The sequence below is a fragment of the Labeo rohita genome, chromosome 20 (assembly GCF_022985175.1).
Source record: "Labeo rohita strain BAU-BD-2019 chromosome 20, IGBB_LRoh.1.0, whole genome shotgun sequence".
Taxonomy (NCBI): domain Eukaryota; kingdom Metazoa; phylum Chordata; class Actinopteri; order Cypriniformes; family Cyprinidae; genus Labeo; species Labeo rohita.
In genome coordinates this window covers 28,084,059-28,111,895 of record NC_066888.1, presented here as the reverse complement: position 1 = coordinate 28,111,895, position 27,837 = coordinate 28,084,059, and the positions used below count along the sequence as shown (strand labels likewise).

Here is a 27,837-nt window from a genome sequence, read left to right as displayed (position 1 = left end):
GATGTTTTAAATGAAACATTGATTATTATTTTACGAGAAAATGCTATTTCAGTTTTTCTACTTGGTTTACTTGCCATTTCTTTGTGATTATTTCTGAAATTTTAACAATTTCTGAGTGAAATTTGTTGCATCATCACACTTTTTTCAGTGTGAATGTGCTACTATGCGGTTATTTTAATGTAGGCTGTTACTAATGTCATGTGTTACTTACAGTTTAATGAAATCCATTATGAAGCAAAAGAATACAATCACTATGAATCTTTAATGTCACATTACATGTATCATCATTTTGTTGTATGAGACAAAATAGAAACTATTTAAGCAAAAATAATCAAGCAGGCACTCAAGTATTTCTTCTGAAAATTAAAAAAACTGTTCTGCCCTTGACAACTGTCACGTTACACAAATCTACCAACGTCCAATAAATATCACAGTGGCGTATACGTCAGCATGAAATTTTCCCTGAATTCCAAACTAAGAGTTTGGAGTATCCCTGTGTTACCCACAGATATCCAGCTAACACAAGACAAATATAATAAAAAAATATGTCTAATAAGTCCTCTTGAGATGAAACAGGCTTCATTTTTCTGCACTGGGAGACACTGGACTTTCAGGAGGAAATACATCAGGGCAACTCGGGGGTCTTATAGGAGATTTCCTTCTTGCACTCCTGATTGTGAGCTCATCTTTGTGTTTAAATGTGAGCGGAACGAAACCATCTGCATCAGCCACCAAGACGATCCACATGGGACCTGTGACAACAAGAAAAAGGTATTTAAAGGAACAGTTCACCCCCCAAAAAATGTAGCTTTATGTCACTTGCTCACCAATGGATCCTCTGCAGTGAATGGCTTATAAAACATCACAATAATCCTCAAGTAATCCACATCACTGCAGTCCATCAATTAACATCTTTTACAATTGAAAACATGAAATGTTTCACTGGAGGAAGCATTATTATGGATTATGGACCAGAAAAAGTTAAAATGCCTTAAAAGATGGATTTCACAAGATGTCAATTGATGTAATGGATTACTTGTGGATTACTGTGATGTTTTCATCAGCTGTTTAGACTCATTTTGGTGGCTCCCATTCACTGCAGGGGATCCAGTGGTGAGCAAGTGATGTAATGCTAAATTTCTCCAAATCTGTTCTAAAGAAGAAACAAACATCTTTCATTTTTGGGTTAATGTTTTCTTTAAAACCATTAGAAATTTTGGCACAGTAGCTTGCGGTCTTAGCATAAGTGACAGTGGTTCAAGCATACATCAGCTGTAGAGACGCACAGCACAAAAGGCTGTAAGCTGATTCAAACTTAAACCCTCAAATCCGATTGCTCCACCTAATCGCTTCCTATTTTAGTCATTGACAATTAAATGAAGCCAAAGCACGCTGAACAATCTGTCTTCAACAAAAGAAAACAGGATTCGTGCTTTGTACGGCTTCATTAATACACCCCATCTGCTCACTGTAAAACAGCCTTAAATGTCAACACAGATCTCAGAAACATTCAGGTGATTCGTTCAGTGTTCAGTGTTTTTCAACGCAAAGGGTGACCATACATTTTCTTTTTTCTAGATATGTCTTGGCATTTCTGAAGCGTATAAATTGTCCAGGTTTTGGTTTTGTTTTCCAATTGTTTTCATACCAGTGAATGACTGAAAAGTAGTTCAACTAATAGCATGGCGGCACTGCATATAATCGTCATTGCATGTAATTCCACTGCCCGCTGTTCTTCAGAAAAATCCTTCATGTCCCACAAAATCTTTGTTTTTTCAGCGTTTTTGTGTATTTGAACCCTTTCCAACAATGACTCTATGATTTTGAGATGCATCTTTTCACACTAAGGACAACTGAGGGACTCGTTTACCCATATCTTCAAATCCAAAATGTTTTCACCCCCGGCTCTCAATGCATTGAGTTTCCTTCTGGAGCATCAGTGTCCTCAGTGTGAAAAGATGGATCTCAAAATCAGTCAGTCATTGTTGGAAAGGGTTCAAATGCACAAAAATGCTGAAAAACCAAAGAATTTGTGGGACATGAAGGATTTTTCTGAAGAACAGCGGGCAGTTTAACTGTTCAGGACAAACAAGACTCATGAACAACTATCACTAAGCAAAAAAACACAGCTGTGCATCATTCAGGTAACAACACAGTATTAAGAATCAAGCGTATGTAAAATTCAGAACAGGGTCATTTTTATAAATTCAACTATTATTTTCTCTTGTGGACTATATGTAAACATCTTGTATGTGAAATATCTTATTCAGGTCAATACTAAATAAAAAAAAATAATTGGTAAAATAATTAACATTCTGCAGATTCTGCAAAGTGTATGTAAACTTTTGACCTCAGCTGTATAGCTGCACCAGATTGGGTCTCATTTTATTACATATGCATTGATGGTAGGATTGGCATTTGATGGAGACTTCTGCCATTCTTCCAGACGTACCATGCATCATCTCCACGACCGTCAGGCCGAAGAGTTCCTGCACCACCCGCAGGCAGATCCGTCCCCCGCACAGCAACAGCGGCCGTCTCTCATCCGTATACACATTCTCAGACAACTGTTTCTGAAGCGAAAAACAATACAAAATTTTAGGACCATGAGTCACTTTAAGTAAGCATCATTCACAACAGACCTGGTCATGTGGTCATGGATTAAGTCTGATGATTCCCCTAAGACAAGTTATGCCAAGGTCAACAGAATCACTTCAATCTGACATCTGCTGACAAAGGGTTGTACTGACAACAGCGAGAGAATTATGAGTTGGCGTGATGCTTCACAATGTTAAACGGCCTGATGGTCTGACTAAGAGTAAAATGTGCTTTGTAGAGTCTTGGTTTGGATTAGGATTTAGCTCCATAAGTAAATCATTTAATCAAGTAATCATTTGTTGTTAAACTTAACATTCAAATGCAAATTATGCAGTACATGGTCTTGAAAAAACATTTAAGAGGGTTTCCAAATTGTGAAGGGTATTTGACCCGTTGGAGTCTTTACATCTGCTTTGGAAACTCTATAATGCAATTGGTAACACTTTACAATAAAGGTAATTAATTAGCATTAGTTAACTACATTAGGTAACTTGAACTGAGAATGAACAATACTTCTACAGCATTTATTAATCTTAATTTCAGCATGTACTAATGCATTATTAAAACCACAAGTTGTGTTTGTTAACATTAGTTAATGCACTGTGAATTAACATAAACTAACAGTATTTTTTATTAAATTAACAAAGATTAATAGTGCAATGTATTGTTCATTGTTCATTCATGTTAGTTAATACATTAATTTTAACAAATGACACGTTATTGTAAAGTGTTACCATTCAATTCTACAATTTAATTAATGCGTGTAATCAATAAACGTAAAACATAAAAAAATAAAAATCAACAATGAAAATGGTTGACAGCAAATGTCATAAATGATAAGTAGGGTGTTCACATTTGATATCATTTATTGTAATGTAAATTATTATACATAATAAAAACAATAATAATAATTATTATTATTTACAAAAATTATATATTTGATTATTTATAAAACATTTACAAAGTCATAAATTATTTACATTATAAATTACTGTAATGTAAATTATTATAGATAATAATAGTAACAATAATAATAATAATAATAAAGTATTATCATTTATATTTATAAATTATTTATAATTTTATAAAATGTTTTTTAAACAAATGACAACCAGTTATAAGTGTCTGTGTTCTTATATTATACATTTACATTATAAATTACAGTAATGTAAATAATATTTATTACTATTATTTAGAATAATTATAGTTTTGATTATTTATAAAAAACTTACAAATTCATTATTTACATTCTAAATTACTGTAATGTAAATAATAATGAATAATAATAATAATAATAATAAAGAATTGTAATTTAGATTATTTATAAATTATTTATAATTTTATAAAATGTTATTTATGGACAAATGACAACCAATTATAAGGGTCTGTGCTCTTATATTGCATGTTCACTTTTACATTATAAATGACTGTAATGTAAAGAATAATAATAATAAAAATAATTAAGAATATTTCTAAATTATATTTAGAATTTATAACAGAATTAAACTGAATAATAATTATTATTGTTATTAATAGATTTCATAAATATAATTTATAATACCTAAATTATCCTAATACAAATAATTTAATATTCCAAATTTTTTTTAACCCTTACTTTTGCATATCACAAGTATTGGACTAGATGTTTTTTTCAATACAATGCTGGAAATCAAATCCTTTATCCAATTAATCAAATAAATAAATCAGCCGATTAGACTGCAGACTTTTCCAGCACGATTTAAAAGAGAACGATGGATCACGTCATACCTGACACGTAATGTGCACATATTGCGGTTCATAAGCAGATGGATAACTGCATGCAATCTTTTTGCCGTTTTGGGTGAAGTCTCTGATTTCTGCGAGGCACTGCTGGACGTCCGCAAATCGGGTGAAAATCCTCTCCATGTTCTGCGTCAGCTGCTCCAGGTTCTTCTCCTTGGACTGACAGCTGTTCTTTGGCGGAGTGGCATCGGAGTATAACTTTTCCGAGGCCTCGTACCTGGGCGAACAGGGTCGACTGGAATCCCGGCTGGCCTGACCGGCTACGGCGAGCGTTGTCATACGGCTGATGTGATCCATGTCGTAGGTTTCCAGAGTAACAGAAGAGGCACTGGACGCTCTATCCGAGAAGTCGACGGAGCTCGCAACGGGGCTCAGATCTGTGCTGCGTACCTCCTCGATGAGTTTCCTCCGACTGGATGGTGAAACAATTACCGAGCCTCCGGGTAGTATTAGATCCTTAATTGATAGACGGTCCTCTTTAGTAAAGTTCTCGGAATGACGTCTAATCCCATGATGTTGGCTCGCCAACTCTGGCTTGGGAACCACTGGGGTGGCAACTTCCTCGTCGAATACCAGCTCCTTGGCTATGAGCCTCAAGATGTACTTGTCCGTGTTGGAGGAGGGGAGGAAAGCAGGATCATTGGACTTCTGCCTGCCAATCATGAAGAGCAACATCTTGTTGGTGAAAAAGCACACCCCTTTGGGCCTCTCGTTTTTTTGCAGCTGGATCTGCTGGACGTTGGGCATGGAAGAATCAGTGATGCAGTAAACGAGGATCATGTTGCACGTGTTCGACGCCACGGCCACCGTGCTCCCGCTCGGATCGAAGGCGATAATATCAGGCACCAAGATGCCAGGGATGCTGACTTTCCTCGTAGTGGTGACCTTGCGTTCATAGGTCACCAGAATTAAATGTGACGAGTCTTGACCCGTTCCAGTCACATTATCCCGCCGCCTCAAGTGGATGAGCGGACTTGGATCTGATTTTCGGTGTTTGGCAAGAATGTGCGTTAGATCTATGGGTCCGGATGAGGAGGTGTGTCCTGACCGTTCAGAATCACATGATCTCCGTCTGTCCAAATAGTAATCCGTGTCCACTGTCAAAACAGGAGAAGGGCGGCACGTCGAAGCCTCTGACTCGGGCAGGTCGAAAGCGATGCCTGCATTGAGCCCGCAAATTTTATCAAGCGGAAGTTCAGTTGCTACAGCCACTTGGGCCTCGTCGGTGGACTCAATCGCGCAGATATACCCACCTACATCGAAAATAGGACAGAAGGAGCATGCCACCAGGCTTTTCTGGATGTCGTTCCAAATATACGAGTGCAATGCACTACCAATGGCGACCACCAGGCGGGTTCCGTCTTTTGTCCAGCAGGCACAATGAATCAGACCGCTGCCCTTGATGTCGGCCTTCACACGGCGATTATCGACCCGCACGGAAAACAAGACCGAGGCGTCCCTCTTGGTCAAAACGGCTAATATGTCCATTTTGGGATGCCAGACACATCCCTGGGACAGCAGTGGAAATGGCTCACTCATTTCGCAAGTCTGTGTGCACAGGAGTTTATTCTGCTCCAAAGCGCTCAGCTGAAGTTGCCAAACAGTGACATGCTTTTTATGCTGGACGGCAAGCAATGCCGGGGACCCCGAGCAGCACAACGGCCCCCAGAAGAGTCCCAAAACATGCTCGAACTGTCCAATAACGTTAGTGTCACCAAATTTGGGCTCACCGTCGACTGAATACAACGACGTGAGACAAACCTGCTTACCGTCCGTCCAGGCTATTCCGTGCACCGGGTGAATGGCTTGGTGTAGGGTGTTTAACCCTGTTCTTAGAAGCTTGGCTTTTCCGAGCTCCATGCTTGGTTCAGTTTCTCCAATGGAAAGGAAAATAATGTTCCTGGTCATACAGAAAGGTTTCAAGTCAGTATTAAGAGGTAGATGTAACTCTGTGCTTCAGTAGGAGAAGACTGCCATCACATACTCCAAGAATAGGTAAAGCCTCTTCCCTCACTCTCTAATCCTATTGGCCGGAGTGAGGCTCCACTGGATGACCAGATTAGGCTGACGCGACCCCCGACGTCATAAAACCCTCTGAGGCTGGGATGCTACGTCTTTTGACTTAAGTTTTTTTTCTGTCCCAGGCCTGAAATGCATAAAATATATGTAAGTCATATATATGCTGATATTAAATAAAATAATAATAAGGTGGAGTCACATTAATGTATTTTGGCACAATTCTTATGTTAAATTTCCCCAAGCTATGGTAAATATGACCGCATCATTACAAAAACATGTTACTTTGATAACTATAGTTACTACAGTTATTAAATAATATTAGTAGCCAGAACTTTTAAAGGGGATGCTATTTGTATTATGATTTGGTTATTAATTTTTGTAATGGGAAGCCATTGTACTACAACAGACATTAATCAAGGATTAAATGAATCACATTGGACATTGATTCCACATAATAACCCCTTACTAAAAGGTAAAGTTAGACCACATAAATATTCTTAGAGCTTATTGCATTATTTGAAGTTGAAATTTACAGTAGTAACATTAACTGTAGTAACTAACATACTCTGACAAAAGCATTCGCGAAAGTTTCACATGTATTACAGCAATACCACATGCTACCTTGTGAAGCAGGCAATCTAGATCTAGAACATTCCTGAAAATAAAAGCAAAATATTATAAACGGCACACAACCATTCTCAAAAAGTAATATTACAAACATACCATTATGCTGTTGACAAGACTGCTGAAACCATGGCAACTATGCGTAAAGAAAAGCATGTAAACTTGAGCTGTGTCGGCATTTCCCCGCGGAGACATTTGAAGTCATGGACAACCGGAAAGAGGATGACTCGGGCATTATGGGAACTGTAGTTTACACACGTTCAAACAAGCGAAGGGAAGTTTGATTCAGCTCTGCGAATCGATTCTTTCGAACAGTTTGTTTTAAAATGCCAGTTTTAACGATTTAGAAGTTCTTTACGTCTATATATACACATGGACATTTATATATTTGACTGGAGATTTAAGTAAATTCAATGTGTGTATGTTTCCATATGCAAAATTATTGTTACTTGAGTTTGTAAACTGATATTGTTCAATAAAAAATATTTTTTCAGCATTGTCACAATCCCTAATCTAAAATGCTCCAATAAAACCGTATGTAGTTACATGTTTTATTATATTTTAATTAAATGAATTGATAAGAGTGTTTGTTGGAACAATGATTTAGCTAGTAAAACAAAGGATTTATAATTATTTGCATAGACAATAAACAAACCAATTAATTTCAACCCTTTATTTTCAAAAGGGGTTTGTTTGCATGTTTTAATAGCAATACTTTTTTTTTTTTAATCAATCTTGCCGCACCATTAGTCAAATTTTCATACAAAAAAAAAATAATAATAATAATAATAAAAATAAATCAGTTCACGGTTTTCGACTCGTTACGAATCAGAAAGATACCATTGTCGGTTTAATGAATCGGTTAACCCGAATCCCTTCAAATCGGATTCGGTTCGAGAACCGACTACTGATTCAGTCTAGTTCGTAATCAATTTAGTTAGTATAATTAGGCTAGTTTGATGAACTAGAACAATTTAAACATAAATTGGTTATTTCTAGTTAAAAACAACAAGACAGAATACATCTGATTGGAACAGAACGTAGGGATCTCCTGACTGAAGTTGAAAAAACATTTTAATTAGACAAGCATCTTAAAAAAACAGCTGCCAAATAGGCTCATGTGTACATAACATTAACAACTCCAGAACACTAAGCGAATGTGAACGTCCGTTCATGGCCACTTGAAGTCATAATATGGGAGCTAGCATTGTTTGTGCATTATTATAATTTTACTGTTACTGTTAAAACAAGCACTATTCAGTTATGATAAAAATGCAGGTACAGTTTTTTTTTTTTTACGATATATGAACAAAAAAACATTTTATAAGTGCTGTTAAATAGGTTTAACACAGTACACTGTTCCAGCATGTAGCAGAATCTCATAAAAAGCCTGACGGTTAATCAGAAAAAGGGATCTTGTTTAATATTTCACCACGGCTTGACCATTGCAAACTAGCTGAGGGCGCGTACAGTTAGATTTGATATGACAGTGGGCGGAGTGCAGCGCTGCTGTCTCACAGTCGGTCTCGCTCTCACTGTCTCACTACTGTAGGATCTACCCGCGCTAACAGAATGGGTGTTGAGGTTGAAACAATATCTCCAGGAGACGGTAAGGCGCTACCATCTAATAAGTTCGAAATTCAAATTCACGAACGTTCTAAACGTTTTGCCGGATTCGAATGTTGTTTTGATACATTGTAACGGCAAAAGCGGAATTGCGGGAACGTTCTGTAGCTCTAATTACATAATCTTTTTACACTCTAGAATTTTCACTGCATGTTATTTGGGTAAAGATTTCAATACTAAGATTTCTAACACAAAACTCAAACGCCCAAGGCTATGAGGATGTTTCCCGCTCGCTGTCTAGTCAGGGATTTAACGTGTCTGTGCCCAGCGATAATATGTGCCATGTGTGCCAACTCAAACACTCTTTTTATTATGGTTCCTCACTACAGCTGTCAGATTTTCTCTGTAGTGTGATTTTGGTTTTTGAAATACAGGTTGATGCTGCTGATCACGTATGTCATGTATGCCTCAGATGGCAGCACTCTTGCCCTGGCTAGACATGAGCTTTGATGTTAATCTGAGGGGGGCTTTGCAGGGTAATTTGGCACAGTTGGCAGAGTCACTGGGTTTTTGAGACCTGATCTAGTCTAATGGCACAGTAAGACGCTGTTATGCGTGCCACTTGTTGCATTACCTGTCTGCTGGTGGTACCAAACTGACTGACACTCATTGATACAATTTAGCATTGTTGACATTTATATATATAGTTCTAATCATCGAATCTGAATGGCTAAACTGATATAGAGAATAACATTTGGACCACACAAACAATATGTGTGACCCTGGACTGGTCATAAAGGTCCATTTTTTGAAATTGAGATTTATACACCATCTGAAAGCTGAATAAATAAGCATCCCATTTATGGTTTGTTAGGATAAGACAATATTTATCTGTAATTCCAAAATCTGGAATCTGAGGGTGCAAAAAATCAAAATATTGAGAAAATCACCAAATGAAATGTCTAAATGAAGTTCTTAGCAATGCATATTACTAATAAAAAATTAAGGTTTGATATATTTACGATAGGAAATTTACAAAATGTCTTCATGGAACATGATCTTTACTTAATATCCTAATGATTTTTGGCATAAAAGAAAAATAAATAATTTTGACACATACAATGTATTGTTCGCCATTGCTACAAATACACCAGTGCTACTTATGACTATATATATATATATATATATATATATATATATATATATTTATGTTTTTGCAAGTCTGCAGTAAATACAGTAATATTGTGAAATATTATTACAATTTAAAATATTTTCTATTTTAATATTTTTTAAATTGTTTTTTATTCCTTTAATGTAAATCTGAATTTACAGCATTTACTCCAGTCTTCAGTCACACAATCCTTCAGAAATCATTCTAATATGCTGATTTGCTGCTCAATAAATAAATAAATTCTTATTATCAATGTTGAAAACAGATGTGATGCTTAATATTTTTTGTGAAAAACAACAATAATATATATATATTTCAGGATTTTTGATGAATACAAATTATTGTATTTACAGTGTAAATGTATTTACTGTTACTTTCCTTGCTAAATAAAAGTATTAATCTCATTAAAAAAAGGTAGATCATATGTATGATTTTCATTTGTGGTTTTTATTTATTGTCTTTATTGCCTTGTCCAAACTCACTTTGGTTAAAAAGATCAGCAAAATGACATTAGTAATATTCTAACAACTCAACACGTGTCCTATATGCTTACATTGGTTACATTTGTGTTTATATTTTCCTGAAGTCTAATTATTCCTTTATAAGTTAATACTGACCAGGAAGAGTTTAGTGATTTGTACTAATGAGCATTAAGAAGTGCAGAAGGGACCGTGAGGGATCATGATTTTGACACATTTCAAACGTAGAATTCTTGGCACCAGTCATCGAACTCAAGAACTGCCTGCTGGGGTCACCAGTGTCAGGAATGAATGCCATGTAATGGCGCTTTCACTTTTCTCGCTCTGCTCGGGTCTCTTGCGTCTGTGGGCTGCTCTCTACTGACATCCTATCTGACCCCCACCGGCCTGCTGTCATGTGGCTCACATTCCTGTCCAGCTCCCACACATTAATCAGAAACCACCTCCACCACACACACGCACGCTTTCTCCAGATCAGGACTGCAAATGAAGACCAAACCCGGGTCTCATGACTGTAGAAACTGCTTTGTGGATTTCCATGTGACTTTATCAGTCCCTTTGGTGTTTGTGGATTAAAGGGATAGTTCACTCAAAAATGAAAATTGTCATTAATTATTTACCCTCATGTTGTTCCAAACCCGTAAGACCTTCATTCATCTTCGGAACAAATATTAAGATATTTTTGATGAAATCTGAATGCAGGATCAAACGCATGTGTTGTGGTACTCTTGTGAACGCACTTCGAAGACTTACACAGAAAAGAAGAAATCGTTGAATAAAGATGTTATTTTACTTTTCTTTGCGCACAAAAAGTATTCTCGTAGCTTCATAACATTATGGTTGAGCCATTGATGTCACATGGACAATTTTAACATTTAACTTACTGCCTTTCTGGCGCTTGAACGAGGTAGTTGCTGTCTATGCAGGGTCAGAAAGAAGCTTTCGGATTTCATCAAAAATATCTTAATTTGAGTTCTAAAGATAAACAAAGGTCTTACAGGTTTGGAACTAAGGGGTCGACCGTTATGTGTTTTTCATGGCCGATGCCGATAACGATTATCACATATTTTTAACCGATATATGGGGCATTCTGCAGTTAATTTTCATATTGTATTTTCAGAAAGTTTTGGAATATTTGTCCTCTCCCCAGATTTCCCCAAAACACAATCATATGTAATTTATTAAGAAGGGTTATATTGACCTATAAAGACTCTGCTAACCTGCTTGTGAATACATTTTTTCTATTTTATGAAAAAGTTTTAAGAGATAAATCAATAACAATTACAACTTTAACAACATTTCAAGTGTGATTTATGAGATTTGTATTATTTTGAATCCAATTTTTCTTTGTAAAAGTCAAAAAGTTGATCATACTGATTTCAAACTCAAGGATTCATTAGTTTGAAACTTGAACCAAACACTATCATAGCATCTTAGTTGATAATTCAGTTTACTTTATTTCTGACAAAACATCCCATGTTTCGGTGGTGACTGCACATTTTCAGTAGTGACAATAACGTTTTGGTAGCGACCACATCACATTTTAACTTACATGCTAAAACACTACTAAAACATACTAAAATACTAAAAATGTGCATAACTGTACTGAAATTTAGTTTATTTTCCCTCCCAAAAAAGGATTATGTGTCCCCTTTTGTCACTACCGAAACAGTCATGACTTTGGTTGTGACTATTATGGTAGTGGCAATTTTATGGGATAACACCCAAAAAAACAATGATGTCACTACCAAAACTTCACCAAATGTTTCAGTCCTGGTAGTTTTGGTAGTGACAATTTTAGATACTTTTGAATTTTGCTCAAAGATCAGCACATGGTAAGCTAGCACAGTTCTGAACAGTTGTACACATATAAAAAACGAAATCTTATGGAATAACTGAAAAAGTGAGTTTATTTGTGGAAAATGTTGTTCGGTAGTGACATTCTTTAGTTACACATATATTTTTCATACTTTTGAACACATTTACCTCAGAATGATGGGGCCTATCTATTCACATTTTGTAGCTATATGAGAGCGTGACACATGAATATTTCCTGATCATTAAAGTAAGTAAGTAAGTAGTTAAAATCAGTCTCAGCCAACAAAACATACACTGTTTCGGTACATTTTTTACATAAAGTTTCCGAATTTACAAAGAAAATATAAACTAATTTCTTTTTAACTTCACTTAAAAAAAATTCAAAAAGATATTTTTAAAAACAACAATGAATTAAATCGCAAAAAATATTTGAATATAATTTTCATAAGTTGAAATTCAGGGGTTAGGGTTTGGGACAGCCACCTCCCAGTTGAAAATACCCACTAAATTATGATTTTATATATAGTAAGCTTACAGATATTTTAAATATTATTGTACCTTTCAATAGATAATAAAAGGATCTTAGTAAACATCTAAGATTTGAATACTAAAATGCTTTTTAAATGTGCACCAATTCTGTAGAATGGCCCATATATGTCCGGTGTAAAAATGAAAATTAATATCAAATTTAAAAATAACAAGGGCTCTGACAAAAAGTTTCTTTAAATACTTTTAAATTAATTTATCTGCAAATCGGTTGACCGATGACCGATATTGATAACCATAAAAATGCTTAATATCGGGGCCAATAGGCCGACCAGACATCTTTAGCGCATTAGTGTTGTTAGTGCAAAAACCTGAAGATAAAGCTGCATAATTATTGACATAACTGCATAATTTCTAAGCTTCACTACCTGATAAAGACCTTTGAGTCCAGGAATCTGTGTGCCAGCCAGCCAGTAAGACTGGACCTGGTCATTTGAGTCAGTTTATGTGCAGTACACATCAGATGGTCAGTGGACGGTCAACAAGGGTGTTGTCTATGTCTGAGACTAGGAGTTAATGAACTGATAACATTAACTACAAGCTGAAAAAGCCTCTTTCATCACCAGACTGTGATGGTGCCAGTGGATATTATGGTATAAGGTTCACGTGCTATGAATCATCTTTGGCAGTAACTGTCTTGTTCTCCTCTTTCTTTACAGGAAGAACCTTCCCGAAGAAAGGACAGACATGCGTTGTGCATTACATAGGTAAACAATCTGCTGTAACTGTTCTCATATGCTGTTTGCTGGACGTTTCGCTCAGGCGAATAGTGCGCCCTGCAGACTACCAGCTCAGACAGACAGGAAACAGGATGTCGATAACAACATTCTGTCTCCCCCATTTAATGTTTTCTTTCCTTTCAGTACCCCAGTGCTTCTCTTTGAAAACGCAGGTAGAACTTGATAAATGTTGCATTTCTTTCTCTGCGTTGAATTGCTCGGTCCTCAGCTACATAATAAGCCCTTATAATTATTATTACTTGAACTTTGGACCTTTACTATTGTGCTTGACATACAGGATGTTGCCAACTAGAACAGAAAATTAATGCCTTCCACTCATTATGTTCATATTGTTACCTATAAAATACAGTAGAGTCCAAAAGTCTAAGAGCACTAATGAAAATGCTTTTATCTTTATAATCCATTCTTTTATTGTTTCTAAACTATACAGTTTTTCATTACTAATTATATTATTATAACTTGATATAATTGAATAATTGACATGAAATTTAGAATGTCTCTGAAGCCTGATGATCATGTGATGCAAAGCTAAATTTTCAGCATCATTACTCCAGTCTTCAGTGTCACATGATCCTTCAGAAATCATTCTAATATGCTGATTTGGTGCTCAAGAAACGTTATTATTCAATGTTGAAAACAGCTGTACTGCTTATTTAACTAATCAGTTAATAGATTTAGTTATTTAGTTTCTTTTTATACCTATAAGACAAAATAATTTTTTTTACTGAATATTCAGACTCAGTTATTTTACAGTATGTGTTTATGTTTTTCTTTTTTTGTCTTCTTTAATATATTTTAATACTGACAAAAAAAGCCAAGACATAATAAATGTAAAGTTTTTTTTATTTGTGAGAATTATCAGAGATATCTGTATCAGGGCTAATCTAAACAGCTTGAGGCTGAACTATGCTAGAGTCCGGCAGCACTGACTATGAGATGAGCTTCTAGCAGTCATTAGCACTCAGAGCAGCGAACAGGGTCAGACTCACTGCAGACGTCAATACAGCCCTTCTGCAGTACTTAATATAGCACTGCAGGGCCTTCGCTGAGAGCCCTCGAGCCCTGGAGTGAACCAGATACAGCACTACCACCAGAGACGGTCAACTCATCACTATTCGGCGACACAAGCTTTTTGGCTAAAATGGACAAAAATCAAAAGATCAAATGTTTGGAGTGTGGAACAGGAAGGAAATTTGTGCAAAGACAAAGCTCATTTATCTGTGATTACAGTCTGATTGTAAGTGTAAAATCTGTCTGCAGTGACCAGAATAAAAATCAGCAAAAAATTGGGGTCAGAAAACTTTTCGTTGGTGTCAGATGCCACAAGCAACAGAAAGAGTTTTGTAGGCCATTTATGCATTTTTTTTTAGCTCATAACAGAGAATAAATCAAAGAAATGCAAATGGTCAACTAAAAGAAACGCTCCATGACTGTCGCATGTATCCTAATGCGACACAATAAAGTGATGGACCGTAAAAACCAATTAATGCATTTTCTCCTTCAGGTTTAGTAGTTTTTATGATTATGATTTACGCTACTGGTTAAAAGTTTAGGGTCTGTAAGATTTTTAATGTTTTTTTTAAAGAAGTCTCTTACTGTATGCTTACCAAGGCTGCATTTATTTGATCAAAAATGCAGTAAAAACAGTAATAATGTAAAATATATACACTACCAGTCAAAAGATTTTAAATGTTTTTTAAATAAGTCTCTTCTGCTCACCAAGCCTGCATTTATTTGATCCATAATACAGCAAAAGCAGTAATATTGTGAAATATTTTTACTATTTAAAATAACTGCTTTCTATTTGAATATATTTTCAAATGTAATTTATGCCTGCGATCAAAGCAAACTTTTCAGAATCATTACTCCAGTCTTCAGTGTCGCATGATCCTTCAGAAATCATTTTAATATGCTGATTTTCTGTTCAAGATTCATTGTCAATATTTAAATTACTAATTTAATATTTAAAACAATTGAGTATATTTTTTCAGGAATCTTTCAGGAATGCTTTAAATCGGTCAAAAGTGATGATAAAGACATTTATAATGTTACAAAAGATTTCTATTTCAGATAAATGCTGTTCTTCTGAACTTTCTATTCCTCAAAGAAACCTGAAAAAATTCTACTCAGCTGTTTTCAACATAATAACAATAAAAGCAGCAAATTAGAATATTGCAATGATTTCTGAAGGATCATGTGACTGGAGTAATGATGCTAAAAAATCAGCTTTGAAATCACAGGAATAAATTACATTTTAAAATATATTAAAATAGAAAACTGTTATTTTAAATAGTAAAAATATTTCACATTTTTACTCTTTTTGCTGTGCTTTGGATCAAATAAATGCAGGCTTGGTGAGCAGAAGAGACTTCTTTAAAAAAAACATTAGAAATCTTACTGTTTTTTTAAAAAAAAAATTTACCCCCATATCATCCAAGATGTTCATGTCTTTCTGTCTTCAGTTGTGAAAAAATTATGGTTTTTGAGGAAAACATTTCAGCATTTTTCTCCATATAATGGACTTCATTGGTGCCCCGATTTTGAACTTCCAAAATGTAGTTTAAATGCAGCTTCAAAGGGCTCTAAATGATCCCAGCTGAGGAAGAAGGGTCTAATCTAGTGAAACGATCAGTCATTTTTTTTTCGCAAAATAAAAATTTGTTTACTTTTTTAACACAAAAGCTCGTGTAGCACAGGCTCTGGGATGCACATCCACGATGCTACGTACTATTGAATCACGTCGAAAATTACGTGGAACATAGGCGGAACTACAGAGCCAGTGTTTACAAAGAACAGCACACAAAGATGCTGTTTACAAATAAAAAGGTACAACGATGTCAGACGATTCTGAAGTTGTAGGAGAAAATAAGATGGAGTTTTTTGCCAAACTCTACTTTTTGCAAAATTTTATTTTTCAAAAAAAATCGCTAGATAAGACCCTTCTTCCTCGGCTGGGATCGTTTAGAGCCCCTTGAAGATACATTTAAACTACATTTTGGAAGTACAAAAATCGGGCACAAATGAAGTCCATTATATGGAGAAAAATACTGAAATGCTTTCATCAAAAAACATAATTTCTTCACAACTGAAGACAGAAAGACATGAACATCTTGGATGACAAGAGGGTGAGTAAATTATTTATAAATTGTTGTTCTGGAAGTGGACTTCTCCTTTAATGCATCATTGCAAAATAAAAGTATTAATTTCTTAATGGATGCCAAACTTTTGAACAGTACTGTAATTGTGTAATTTGGTTTTACTCACATTGGCAATGGGTAAATGACAATTTTAGATTGTGGTTGCATCTAATTTTTGATGCAAAACTGGTTCTTTAACTTGACTGAGCTATGATTGGAGAGGCTCTGAATGATAACTGCTGCTTTGGAAGTAGTAGAGCCTTTCATTCCTCTTTGTAACATAATAATGTAACAAGTTCAGGTTGTATATTATCAGCAGTCATGGTTGCATGCCAAGCGAAACAGGATGGATTTTATCACAGGCTCATGCCTGAATTAGCAGAGAGACCCCCACCCCGTTGCACACCTACCTTTCTCTGACCCAGCTGGGCAGAACAAATCAATTAGCCCAGTCCCACTGGATCCCCTGGGGTTTATTATTAGAGCACAGGAAACCATCAGACCTCCCGTGACTGGCGGCTCTATTAATAACAATTGCAATACTATGTATAAATATGCTCTGAAGAGACACCCATGTGATTGGTGGTGGCTCCAGGATTAGGCCACTGTAATGGCATTGAAGAGAAACCCACTATAGGTGTCCAGTTTCTTGAACCCTGACCAGGCATTCAGAGGCATTAAAGTAGTGACGTCATGTGCCATTATGGGTATGTTTCCTTCTCTTGTTTCTGGAAGATACTAGCTTGTGTGAGAGCCACAGTTCATTGCTCACTGTTTTATTTTTTTAACCTTTTTTCTAATGGAATAATTGACCCAAAATTGTCTCTCAGTTATTTCCACCAAACCTGTATGACTTACTTTGTTCTGTGGATCTCAAAAGGGGATGTTTTGCAGGTCTCAATCGCAGGAAATTGCTTCTCATTCATAGTGCAGGTGCTTGTAAGTAATAACATTAGTTGAAAAACAGGCATTGAAACCCCACCGGATATAGTAAACTGTACCATCTGGGCACATTTGGCATTCTCTTTTCAACTTAACTATGATTCATGATGCTCTAATCATATTCTGGCATACTATTTAGTATGGATAGTTTGGAAATTGAGATGCAGCCAGGGTTTCAGGTTCTGGAAATGAGTTGTGCAGGTCACCACACAGCAGGCTGTAATATGAGATTAAGTTAAGCATGGAAATTATTGAACAGACGTACACACTACCTTTAAAATGTTAGTGGTTAGTAAGATTTAAAAAAAAAAGAAGAAGAAATTAGTAGTTTTATTCAGCAAAGATGCATTAAATTGATCAAAAGTGACTAAGAAAAAGTTTTGGGTTTTTTTTTTCAAATAGATGCTGTTCTTTCCATTCACCAAAAAGTTTCACAAAAATAATATTTAGTAATTAATAAAGCAGCAAAACTGTTTTAACACTGATATTCATAAAAAAAGGTTTCTTAAGCAGCATATTAGAATGATTTCTGAAGGATCATATGACGCCGAAGACTGGAGTAATGATGCTGAAAATGTAGCTTTGCATCAAAAGAATAAATCACATTTAAATCACATTAATTCATTTTTTTTTTAGCTTTCTCTCATTGCACTTGACATTTCCGCCAGAATACTCTTGTTTGGTGATACATGAACCATGTGTGTGCCATGCCACGTGGTTTTCTGCTGACATGTTTTCGAGTTGAAATGTGCCAACAAATCTATAAGAGGCAGTCGCATTCAGGTAGCATGTGCATCTGATTACATTTGACGCTGACTGAGAGAAACCGGCTGCCGGCTCTTGTAGACGGATACTGTAAGATGTGATAAAAATAGCTGCCTGCTGTACCGGTTCACACTCTTTCCCACCAACCTCTCACGCACAGGCTCAGGAACTGAAAACGACTCCATGTTTTCCAGTGAGGCCGGCCAGTAGATCAGGCTTGCCCCCATTACATCCAGCAGCCAAAGAAAAGCTCCCGCCCAACATGACCGCTGATTGTAATTGTGGTCACAGAGGAGCTGATAGTAGAAGCTGCAAGATGTTCTGTGACTAGTGTTGAGCCTGGTTTTAGTGCACTGCAGGCGTAATGACCCCCATGCAGCACCCTAAAACATCCAGAACACCCTAACACACGAAGAACATCCAGAACAGCCACAGAGAGCACCCTAGCTATAACCTAAAACATACGGAACACTCTTGGAACACCCTAATAAACATCCAGAAGACATTAGCAACCACTTAGCAAGACCCTAACAAACCTAAAAACATCAAGAACATTCTACCAGCACCCTATCACACTAAGAACATTCAGAACACCCAAACAACCACAGAGAACACCGTAGCAAAACCCTAAAACACCCAGAACACCCTAATAGCCATCCAAAAGACATTAGAAACCGCCTTGCAACACCCTAACAAACCTAAAAACATCAACTAAGAACTTCCAAAACACCCTAACAACCATCCAGAAGACATTAGCAACCACCTTGCAACACCCTAACAACAACCCAGAACACCCTCAAAACACCCTAAAACATTAAGAACATCCTAGCTGCACCCTTACATACTATGAGGGTCCAGAACACTATAACAACCATAAAGAACACACTAGCAACACCCTAATAACCATCCAGAAGACTTTAGCAACCACCTTACAACACCCTAACAACACTAAAAACATTGAGAGCATTCTAACAGAACCCTAACATACAAAGAGCGTTCAGTACACCCTAACAACCACAGAGGACACTCCAGCAACACCCTAATCACCATCCAGAGGACATTACCAACTACCTAACACCCTAACAACCCTAAAACATCAAAAACATTCTAGTGGCACTCTAACACACTAAGAATGCTCAGAACATCCTAACAACCACAGAGAACACTCTAAAAATGCTCAGAACACCCTAACAAACCAACAGACATTAGCCAAAAGAACACCCTAACAACCCTAAAAACATCATTTTAACAGAACCCTAACACACTAAGAACATTCAGTACACCCTAACAACCCATAACAACCTACCTAAAACTAGAACACTCCAGACTAATTAGCCAAAACCTGACAACACCCTAACAACCCTAAAAACATTGAGAGCATTTTAACAGAACCCTAACACACTAAGAACATTCAGTACACCCTAACAACCACAGATGACACCCTAACAACACCCTAAAACATCCAGAACACTCCAGCAACACCCTAATAACCATCCAGAGGACATTAGCAACCACCTTGCAACACGCTAACAACCCTAAAAACATCAGGAATATTCTAGCAGCACCTAACAACCACTCAGAACACCCTAGAAACACCCTAAAACATCAGAACATCCTAGCTGCACCCTTACACACTATGAACGCCCAGAACACGCTAAAAACCATAGAAAATACCCTAGCAAATACATTAGCAACTACCTAACAACACCTTAACAGCCCTAAAAACATCAAGAATATTCTACCAGCACTCTAACACACTAAGAACATTCAGAAATCCTAATAACATAGAAGACTCTAGTAACACTGTTAAACATCCAGAACACTCTAGCAACACCATAACAACCAACCGACTAGAAGACCGACTTAGTAACAACTTAGCAACACCCTAACAACCAAGCAGAACACTCTAGAAACACCCTAAAAAAAACAACCTAAAATAATCTAGAACACTATAGCAACACCCTAACAACCATCCCGAAAAACCTAGTAACATTAAAACATACAGAACAGCCTAACAACCAATCAGAAGACACAAACAACACCCTAAAACAGGGAACAGATAGTACAAGCTGTAAGATATTTTGTGACTTGTAATGAACCTGGGCTTACATCTTCTCTCAGATATTTTACTTTTTTAGCACAAAAGCTTGTGTAGCACAGGCTCTGGGATGCACGTCCACAATGCTACGAATTAGTAATGGGTCGTTCTTGAATGATTCTTTTATTTTGAACAAATCTTTAATGTGACTCGGGAAGAACGAGTCGTTTCGGGGAGTGATTCGTTCAGTCGCATATGCGCAACATCCTGTTAGGTTCTGTACTGGAATTAGTTCACCTGTTTCGAGTCTTCGGGTTTTTTGAGTCGTGATGAACGAATGACTCAAACGTGAAAATTTATCAGATAAGAGGTGAGGTGAGCTAATCACAGACTAAAGATCCAAGTAAACAATGAATTAATCTTTTTTGTTTCTTATAGCATTATAGTTTTGTCTTGTATGTAGTGTGATCAACGTTTGTGTAAGCAGTAGATGTGTTAGGGAAGTAACACGTAACATTTTAATTATATTTTGCTAAAATGAACGAAATGACTCAAAAAAAGATTTGTTCATTTTGCTGAAAGAGACTCAAAGGTCCGAGTCGGTAAAATGATTAGTAAAGACCCTTCTTCCTCGGCTGGGATCATTTAGAGTCCTTTGAAGCTGCATTTAAACTACATTTTGGAAGATCAAAAGAGGTGCACCAGCGAAGTCCATTATATGTAAAAAATCCTGAAATGCTTTCATCAAAAAACATAATTTCTTCACGACTGAAGACAGAAAGACATGAACATCTTGGATGAGGCACACGTAAAATTATTTGTGAATTGTTGTTCTGGAAGTGGAGTTCTCCTTTAAGTAGATTCTTGGCTTGCTCACTGAAGGAGCAACAGCATATTTTCTTTAAAGCTATTGACCTTAGCAACTACAAAACAACCTGAAACGTTTTGAATGGGCAAGTACTATTCTTGTAAAAATCTAGTTTATAAATGGTCATTGTATACACTGATAAAAGTCCAGGTTTGTAGTAACACTAGATATATTTAGTCAGTTTAGTTCATTCATAAATAACCTTCAGTTCGTCCTTGTAGTAGAACAAGCTGCTATTATAATATACTGTCTGGTTTTGGAACGAAGCCCACTCTGCAGATATCTTGGCGCAGGGGCCTTCCTGGAAGTCTCAGCTCCATTTAAGTCCGGGGGGGAGTGAAAGTTAATACTGTACTGTACGAGAACCATCTCTCAGCGTGAGTGATCTTTCATATCTCCCTCGGCATAGACAAAACTGTAAGAAGTAAATGCTTCTAATGGTGTGTCGGACTCCGATTTCAACAAAGCACAGACACATTTGTCTTCACTAAAGCATACTTAGATGGTTATTCATAAACTTAGTGTTGAAAGTGAAATGTGGGCTTGTGATATTGAACTCTGTGTAACAAGATCTCATCTTACAATATAAACTGTACTTATTAGGTAAAGAATTTTGGGATAGTCTGCTGCTGTTTTGTGCTTTGACGGTACTGTATGGGAGAGCAAATGTATTTTTTTAATTATCATCAGTTATGAGGAATTAGGTCCCTGTGTTGTATTGTAAATAGGTGCTTTTAAAAAACGGGGGAAATCATGCCTCAATCTTGGTCATTGTATTTGCTTGTATATAAAGGAAACCTAAAAGTTAAAACGTTTGTATGTAAGTATCTAACAAAACTAAACAGCTTTTGTTGCTTTATTTTGCATTTGGCACCCTGCACAACATATTCTTATATATTGTATACATACTTGTACTGTTATCATGGAAAACAAGAGTGCTACTGGTTGTATCTTCCTCTCTCTCTCTCTTTCTCTTTTCCTTTCTGTGATATAGATGGAGGCAAAAGGTGACCTACTTAAACCGGCCGAATAATCCGGCGAATTAGGCCAATGTTTCATATTTCATTCTTTTTGTTCATTTGGATCACAAGAGCTCAGATTCCGCAGGAGATTTAGATAAGCACAGAAGTGCTCCCTCCGGTGGGTCAGCTGTGTGTTAGTGGACCACGCCTGACCACGCCAGACTCCCTAAAGGAGTTAAACAAAGAATTCTCTAGTGCTGTCTGCTGTTTTAGTCAGGAAATCAGTAGACTTGCTGTTAAAATTCACAGAAATGAATTTACCTTGGATCTGTATAACATCATGTCACATATGTATCACGTTATGTGTAGTAACACCCTAACAGCCACCTAGAACATGTAAAAACCACACAAAATCAGCACCCTAAGGCTACATGGCCACCAAAGCATCCATCAGGCGCTCTGCTGAAAAGCATTCTTTTTTATAGCAATATTATGGTAATTTGACAATTCCATCTGGTAAAGACGTAAGTCTCTCCATTGTTGTTCCATCATAGCACAAGTAGTTGGTTGGTATTAGTCCTACCCCTCCTCCACTCTGATTGGTTAGCTGACTAGAAAGTGACAGTGATGAGTGTAAGACACTATCTAAAACATTAGCGTAAGACACTACCCACCCAGAAGACCATTAAACCCTATCTAGAACACTTTTGCAACACCTTAAAGGAGAAGTCCACTTCCAGAACAAAAATTGACACACAATGTACTCATTCCTTGTCATCCAAGATGTTCATGTCTTTCTGTCTTCAGCTGTAAAGTAATTATGTTTTTTGAAGAGAACTTTTCAGCATTTTTTTTCCATATATTGGAGTTTGAACTTCCAAAATACAGATTAAATGTGGCTTCAAATGATCCCAAATGTGATTATAAACGAGCCAAGGAGGAAGGGTCTTATCTAGCAAAACAAATGATTATTTTCACAAAAATAATACAATTTATATACTTTTTAATGTCAAACGCTCATCTTGTCTCGCTCTGCCTGAACTGTTTTTTTACGGTTCATGACAGTTAGGGTATGTCGAAAAACTCCCATCTCATGTTCTCCCTCAACTTCGAAATCGTCCTATATCGCTGTTTCACCTTTTTTGTTAAGGGTGTTTGATCTTCTTTGCATGTTCACTTTTCAAAGACTGTGTCGGTACTTCTGCAGTGATGTAGGATGATTTTGAAATGACTTTTGAAGTTGAGGGAGAAAATACGATTGGAGTTTTTTGACATACACTAATCGTCTTGAGTCAGAATACATAGAGTTCAGGGAGAACAAGACAAGATGAGCGTTTGACATTAAAAAGTATTTAAATTGTATTTTTAAAAGAAAATAACTGATCATTTTGCTGGATAAGACCCTTCTTCCTCGGCTGGGACCGTTTACAACCGCATTTGGGATCGTTTGAAGCTGCATTTAAACTGCATTTTGGAAGTTCAAAATCAGGGCACCATATCAGTCCATTATATGGAGAAAAATCCTGAAATGTTTCCCTCAAAAAACATAATTTCTTTACGACTGAAGAAAGAAAGACATGAACATCTTGGATGACAAGGGGGTACATTATCTGTAATTTTTGTTCTGGAAGTGGAGTTCTCCTTTAACAATGACTAGAATACTCTAACAACCACCTAGCATATGGCCTTTATTTTTTTCCGCCAAATTCCGGTTTATTTTTTTTTCCGTTTTAATTTTCTAGATTCTGTTTATTTCCGTTTTAATTCTAGACTCTGTTTTTATGGTTAAATAATAAAATATTAATCAAAAAGCTTGTCTAATTAATTAATATCATGAAACACAAATTAGCAGCAATTTATTAAAAGTTTTAAAAAAATAACATTTTTAAAGCCCTATCAAGTATGTTTTTTCTTTTTCTCAAATTCTGTTTTCCATTAATTTTTTGGATTCCATTTTAATGGTTTCACTAAATTGGAATAATTAAAAGCATCTCTAATTAATCAATTTTCACACTGTGCAATTTTCACACTGTGCATATTTTTTTTTTTTTTTTTTTTTTTTTTTTAGAACACCCTAGCCTCATGGTGTCTAGTTGTGTTTTACATTTTACTCACAAAGTGACATGTAATAATGAAGCGGATTATCAGTATGTCTGAGTATGATGGTTGTACAAACTGCTGGGACCATTGGGTCCATTTGTATGATGGTGATATGGTGGATGGTTGATGTGGACTGTCTGTTTCATCAGCTGCTGTTTCAGGGCAGTGTTGTTTGGTCTATTTAGTCCACTATGTTGCACAGTGTGAATCATCTGTTAAATGGATGCTTGAGGATGTTGTGCTGATGGTATCTGTTCAGCTCTTGTTCCAGGACAGTAATTACTCTCTCCAGTAAGCTTGGGAACTGCAATTGTACAGTTGCTTTTGTCAGCTGCTTATCTGTTTAGATGTGTGTAAATGTGTTAGCGGCTTGTACTTGTGCAGTTCCATCTTCTGCTTAATTTTAGGGTTAGATTTTCTGTATTATGAACAGTAAACTTTTGTTTTCTTCAGGAAGGATAAAAATATACTTTGTTGTAATGATAATTGTGTATTTAACTTGATTGCTATTTAATTACAGGGATGCTGCAGAATGGAAAGAAGTTTGACTCGTCACGAGACAGAAACAAGCCCTTCAAATTCAAGATCGGCCGACAGGAAGTCATCAAGGGCTGGGAGGAAGGAGTTGCACAGGTAATTGAGCCTGATGCTGCATGTATTTCTGAACATTTCTGTCAGTTTCTACTCGCTTTATAGTATTTCCATCTAATTTCAGATGAGTTTGGGTCAGCGGGCGAAGATCACCTGCACCCCAGATATGGCTTATGGGGCCACGGGACACCCTGGTGTCATTCCTCCCAACGCCACTCTTATATTTGACGTGGAGCTGCTGAAACTGGAGTGAACCGTTAGCTTTTAAAGGGCTGAAGTCCTGAAATGGAGAAGGAGAAACATGAGTCCCCGCCCCACCAACTAAACCTTCTTCATTCTAGACATCAACTTTTCTTTTTCGTCAATAAATGCAGTGTGTATCTTTCTACACATGACCTTAACGCTATTTTGGCATCTTAGTTTCATTTTGTTACATGCAAAGTGTTTTTTTTCATACTACACTTTCCTGAAAGTATGTGAATACAATACAGTCATTAAATCAGTATTTTAATTTGTACCAGACTGAATCCACTGCCTTGCTGAATTTGGTAGGGTTATTATTTCACAGGAGGGCGTAATGGGTTATAATTCTGTATATTGAGGGGCATTAACAACCACTGTCTGCATTGCCACTTTTGATAAAAGTATATCCTGCTGAATGCATATGATCAAATGATAATGTTACTGTATTTACTATATATATTTTATATATAAATCTATCCCTTATAAACATTTGCTGTAAGTCTCATTCAATTCTATAAAAATGAGACGTGGAACAAACTGAATATGTACTGTGGAGTGCTTTGGCTTCAATTAACATTTTATCAAGTTGCTCTTAATAAAGATATTTGAACTCTTTGAAAAATTTGTGACATTGATACATTTTATTACTGATTAAGGTCATATGATATTAGAGAGAGCAGGTGGTAAGAATATTCAGTGTTTCATATCTTCATATCTGCTAGCAAGGTATGTTTTCCATCAACCAAAATTAATATGCATAGATAGAAAGACAGACAGACAGATAGATAGATAGATAGATAGATAGATAGATAGATAGATAGATAGAAAATGGATAGACAGATAGAAATAAAGACAGACAGATAGATGGATGATAGATAGAAAATTGATAGATAGATAGATAGAAAATGGATAGATAGACAGACAGACAGACAGATGATAGACAGATAGAAAATGGATAGATAGACAGATAGAAAATGTATAGACAGACAGACATAAAGATAAATAGATAGAAAATGTATAGATAGACACAGAAAGATAGATAGATATATAGAAAATGTATAGATAGACAGACAGATAGATAGATAGACAGATAGATAGATAGAAAATGTATAGACAGACAGACATAAAGATAAATAGAAAATGTATAGATAGACATACAGATAAATAGATAGATAGACATAGAAAATGTATAGATAGACAGACAGATAGATACATAGAAAATGTATAGATAGACAGAGATACAGATAAATAGATAGAAAATGTATAGATAGAAAATGGATAGATAGGTAGATAGAAATATAGACAGACAGATGGATGATAGAAAATTGATAGATAGAAAATGGATAGATAGATAGACAGACAGATGACAGATAGATAGAAAATGGTTAGACAGACAGACAGACAGACAGATGATAGACAGATAGAAAATGTATAGACAGACAGACAAATATAAAGATAAATAGATAGAAAATGTATAGATGACAGACATACAGATAAATAGATAGAACATGTATAGATAGATAGATAGATAGAAAGATAGATAGAAAATGGATAGACAGATAGAAATATAGACAGATAGATGGATGATAGATAGAAAATGTATAGATAGATAGATAGATAGATAGATAGATAGATAGAAAATGGATAGACAGATAGATAGATAGATAGATAGATAGATAGATAGATAGATAGATAGATAGATAGATAGATAGATAGATAGAAAATGGATAGATAGATAGACAGATAGACAGACAGATGATAGATAGACAGATAGATAGAAAATGTATAGATAGATAGATAGAAATGGATAGATAGATAGATAGAAAATGGTTAGACAGACAGATAGACAGACAGACAGATGATAGACAAATAGAAAATGAATTGATTGAAAATGTATAGACAGACAGATAAATAGATAGATAGAAAATGTATAGATAGATAGATAGATAGATAGATAGATAGATAGATAGAAAATGAATAGACAGATAGATAGAAATATAGACAGACAGATGGATGATAGAAAATTGATAGATCGATAGACATAGATAGACAGACAGATGATAGAAAATGGTTAGACAGACAGACAGATAGACAGACAGATGATAGATAGATAGAAAATGTATAGATAGATAGAAAATGTATAGATAGATAGATAGACAGATAGAAAATGGATAGATAGATAGATAGACAGACAGATGATAGATAAATAGAAAATGGTTAGACAGACAGATAGACAGACAGACAGATGATAGACAGATAGATAGAAAATGTATATATAGATAGAAAATGTATAGATAGATAGACAGATAGAAAATGGATAGATAGATAGATAGATAGACAGACAGATGATAGATAGATAGAAAATGGTTAGACAGACAGACAGACAGACAGACAGATGATAGACAGATAGATAGAAAATGTATAGATAGATAGAAAATGTATAGACAGACAGACAGACAGACAGATAGATAGATAGATAGATAGATAGATAGATAGATAGATAGATAGATAGATAGATAGATAGATAGATAGATAGATAGAAGTTTGTTACTAACCTAAAACAGTGGGATATGTCGCCACCTGCTGAAATTATTGTGCCAACGATTTTGAGAGCTTCCAAATAATAATCGGTGTCGTATCTCACTCTAACTACACTATATCATACTAACTATACTATATCACTGTAACTATAACTGTTTTGGCGGCTCCTAGCCACAAATAACATCCGAATATTTCAAAAACATTAAACGGAACCTTTGATTCAAAGCCTCTACATCCTCCGTGCTGATGTATACTGCACATCCGGGTCAGCAAAGCAGGTCGCTTGATGCCGATTGGCTGTTTGTGG

At 35.9% G+C, this 27,837-nt stretch overlaps 2 protein-coding genes across 4 annotated transcripts; one reads left to right on the top strand and one right to left on the bottom strand.

Moving 5' to 3' along the window:
* Positions 1–243: 243 nt before the first annotated feature.
* Positions 244–27,633, bottom strand: wdcp (WD repeat and coiled coil containing). Of its 3 annotated transcripts, XM_051139038.1 has the most exons (5): positions 27,545–27,633; positions 6,365–6,526; positions 4,366–6,280; positions 2,453–2,573; positions 244–752 (listed from the first exon to the last, which is right to left on the bottom strand). In XM_051139038.1, exons 3-5 carry the CDS (start codon positions 6,238–6,240, stop codon positions 580–582), a joined length of 2,169 nt encoding a protein of 722 aa, XP_050994995.1. In that variant the 5' UTR covers positions 6,241–6,280; positions 6,365–6,526; positions 27,545–27,633; the 3' UTR covers positions 244–579. The 3 variants fall into 3 exon arrangements, with proteins under 3 accessions (XP_050994995.1, XP_050994993.1, XP_050994994.1); XM_051139036.1 differs by having other exon boundaries at positions 4,366–6,526; XM_051139037.1 differs by lacking the exon at positions 27,545–27,633 and adding an exon at positions 7,123–7,247 and having other exon boundaries at positions 4,366–6,526.
* On the top strand, positions 8,512–25,605 carry fkbp1b (FKBP prolyl isomerase 1B). The gene is made up of 4 exons (XM_051139044.1): positions 8,512–8,632; positions 13,263–13,310; positions 24,676–24,788; positions 24,871–25,605. Exons 1-4 carry the CDS (start codon positions 8,596–8,598, stop codon positions 24,997–24,999), a joined length of 327 nt encoding a protein of 108 aa, XP_050995001.1. The 5' UTR covers positions 8,512–8,595; the 3' UTR covers positions 25,000–25,605.
* Positions 27,634–27,837: the final 204 nt, after the last annotated feature.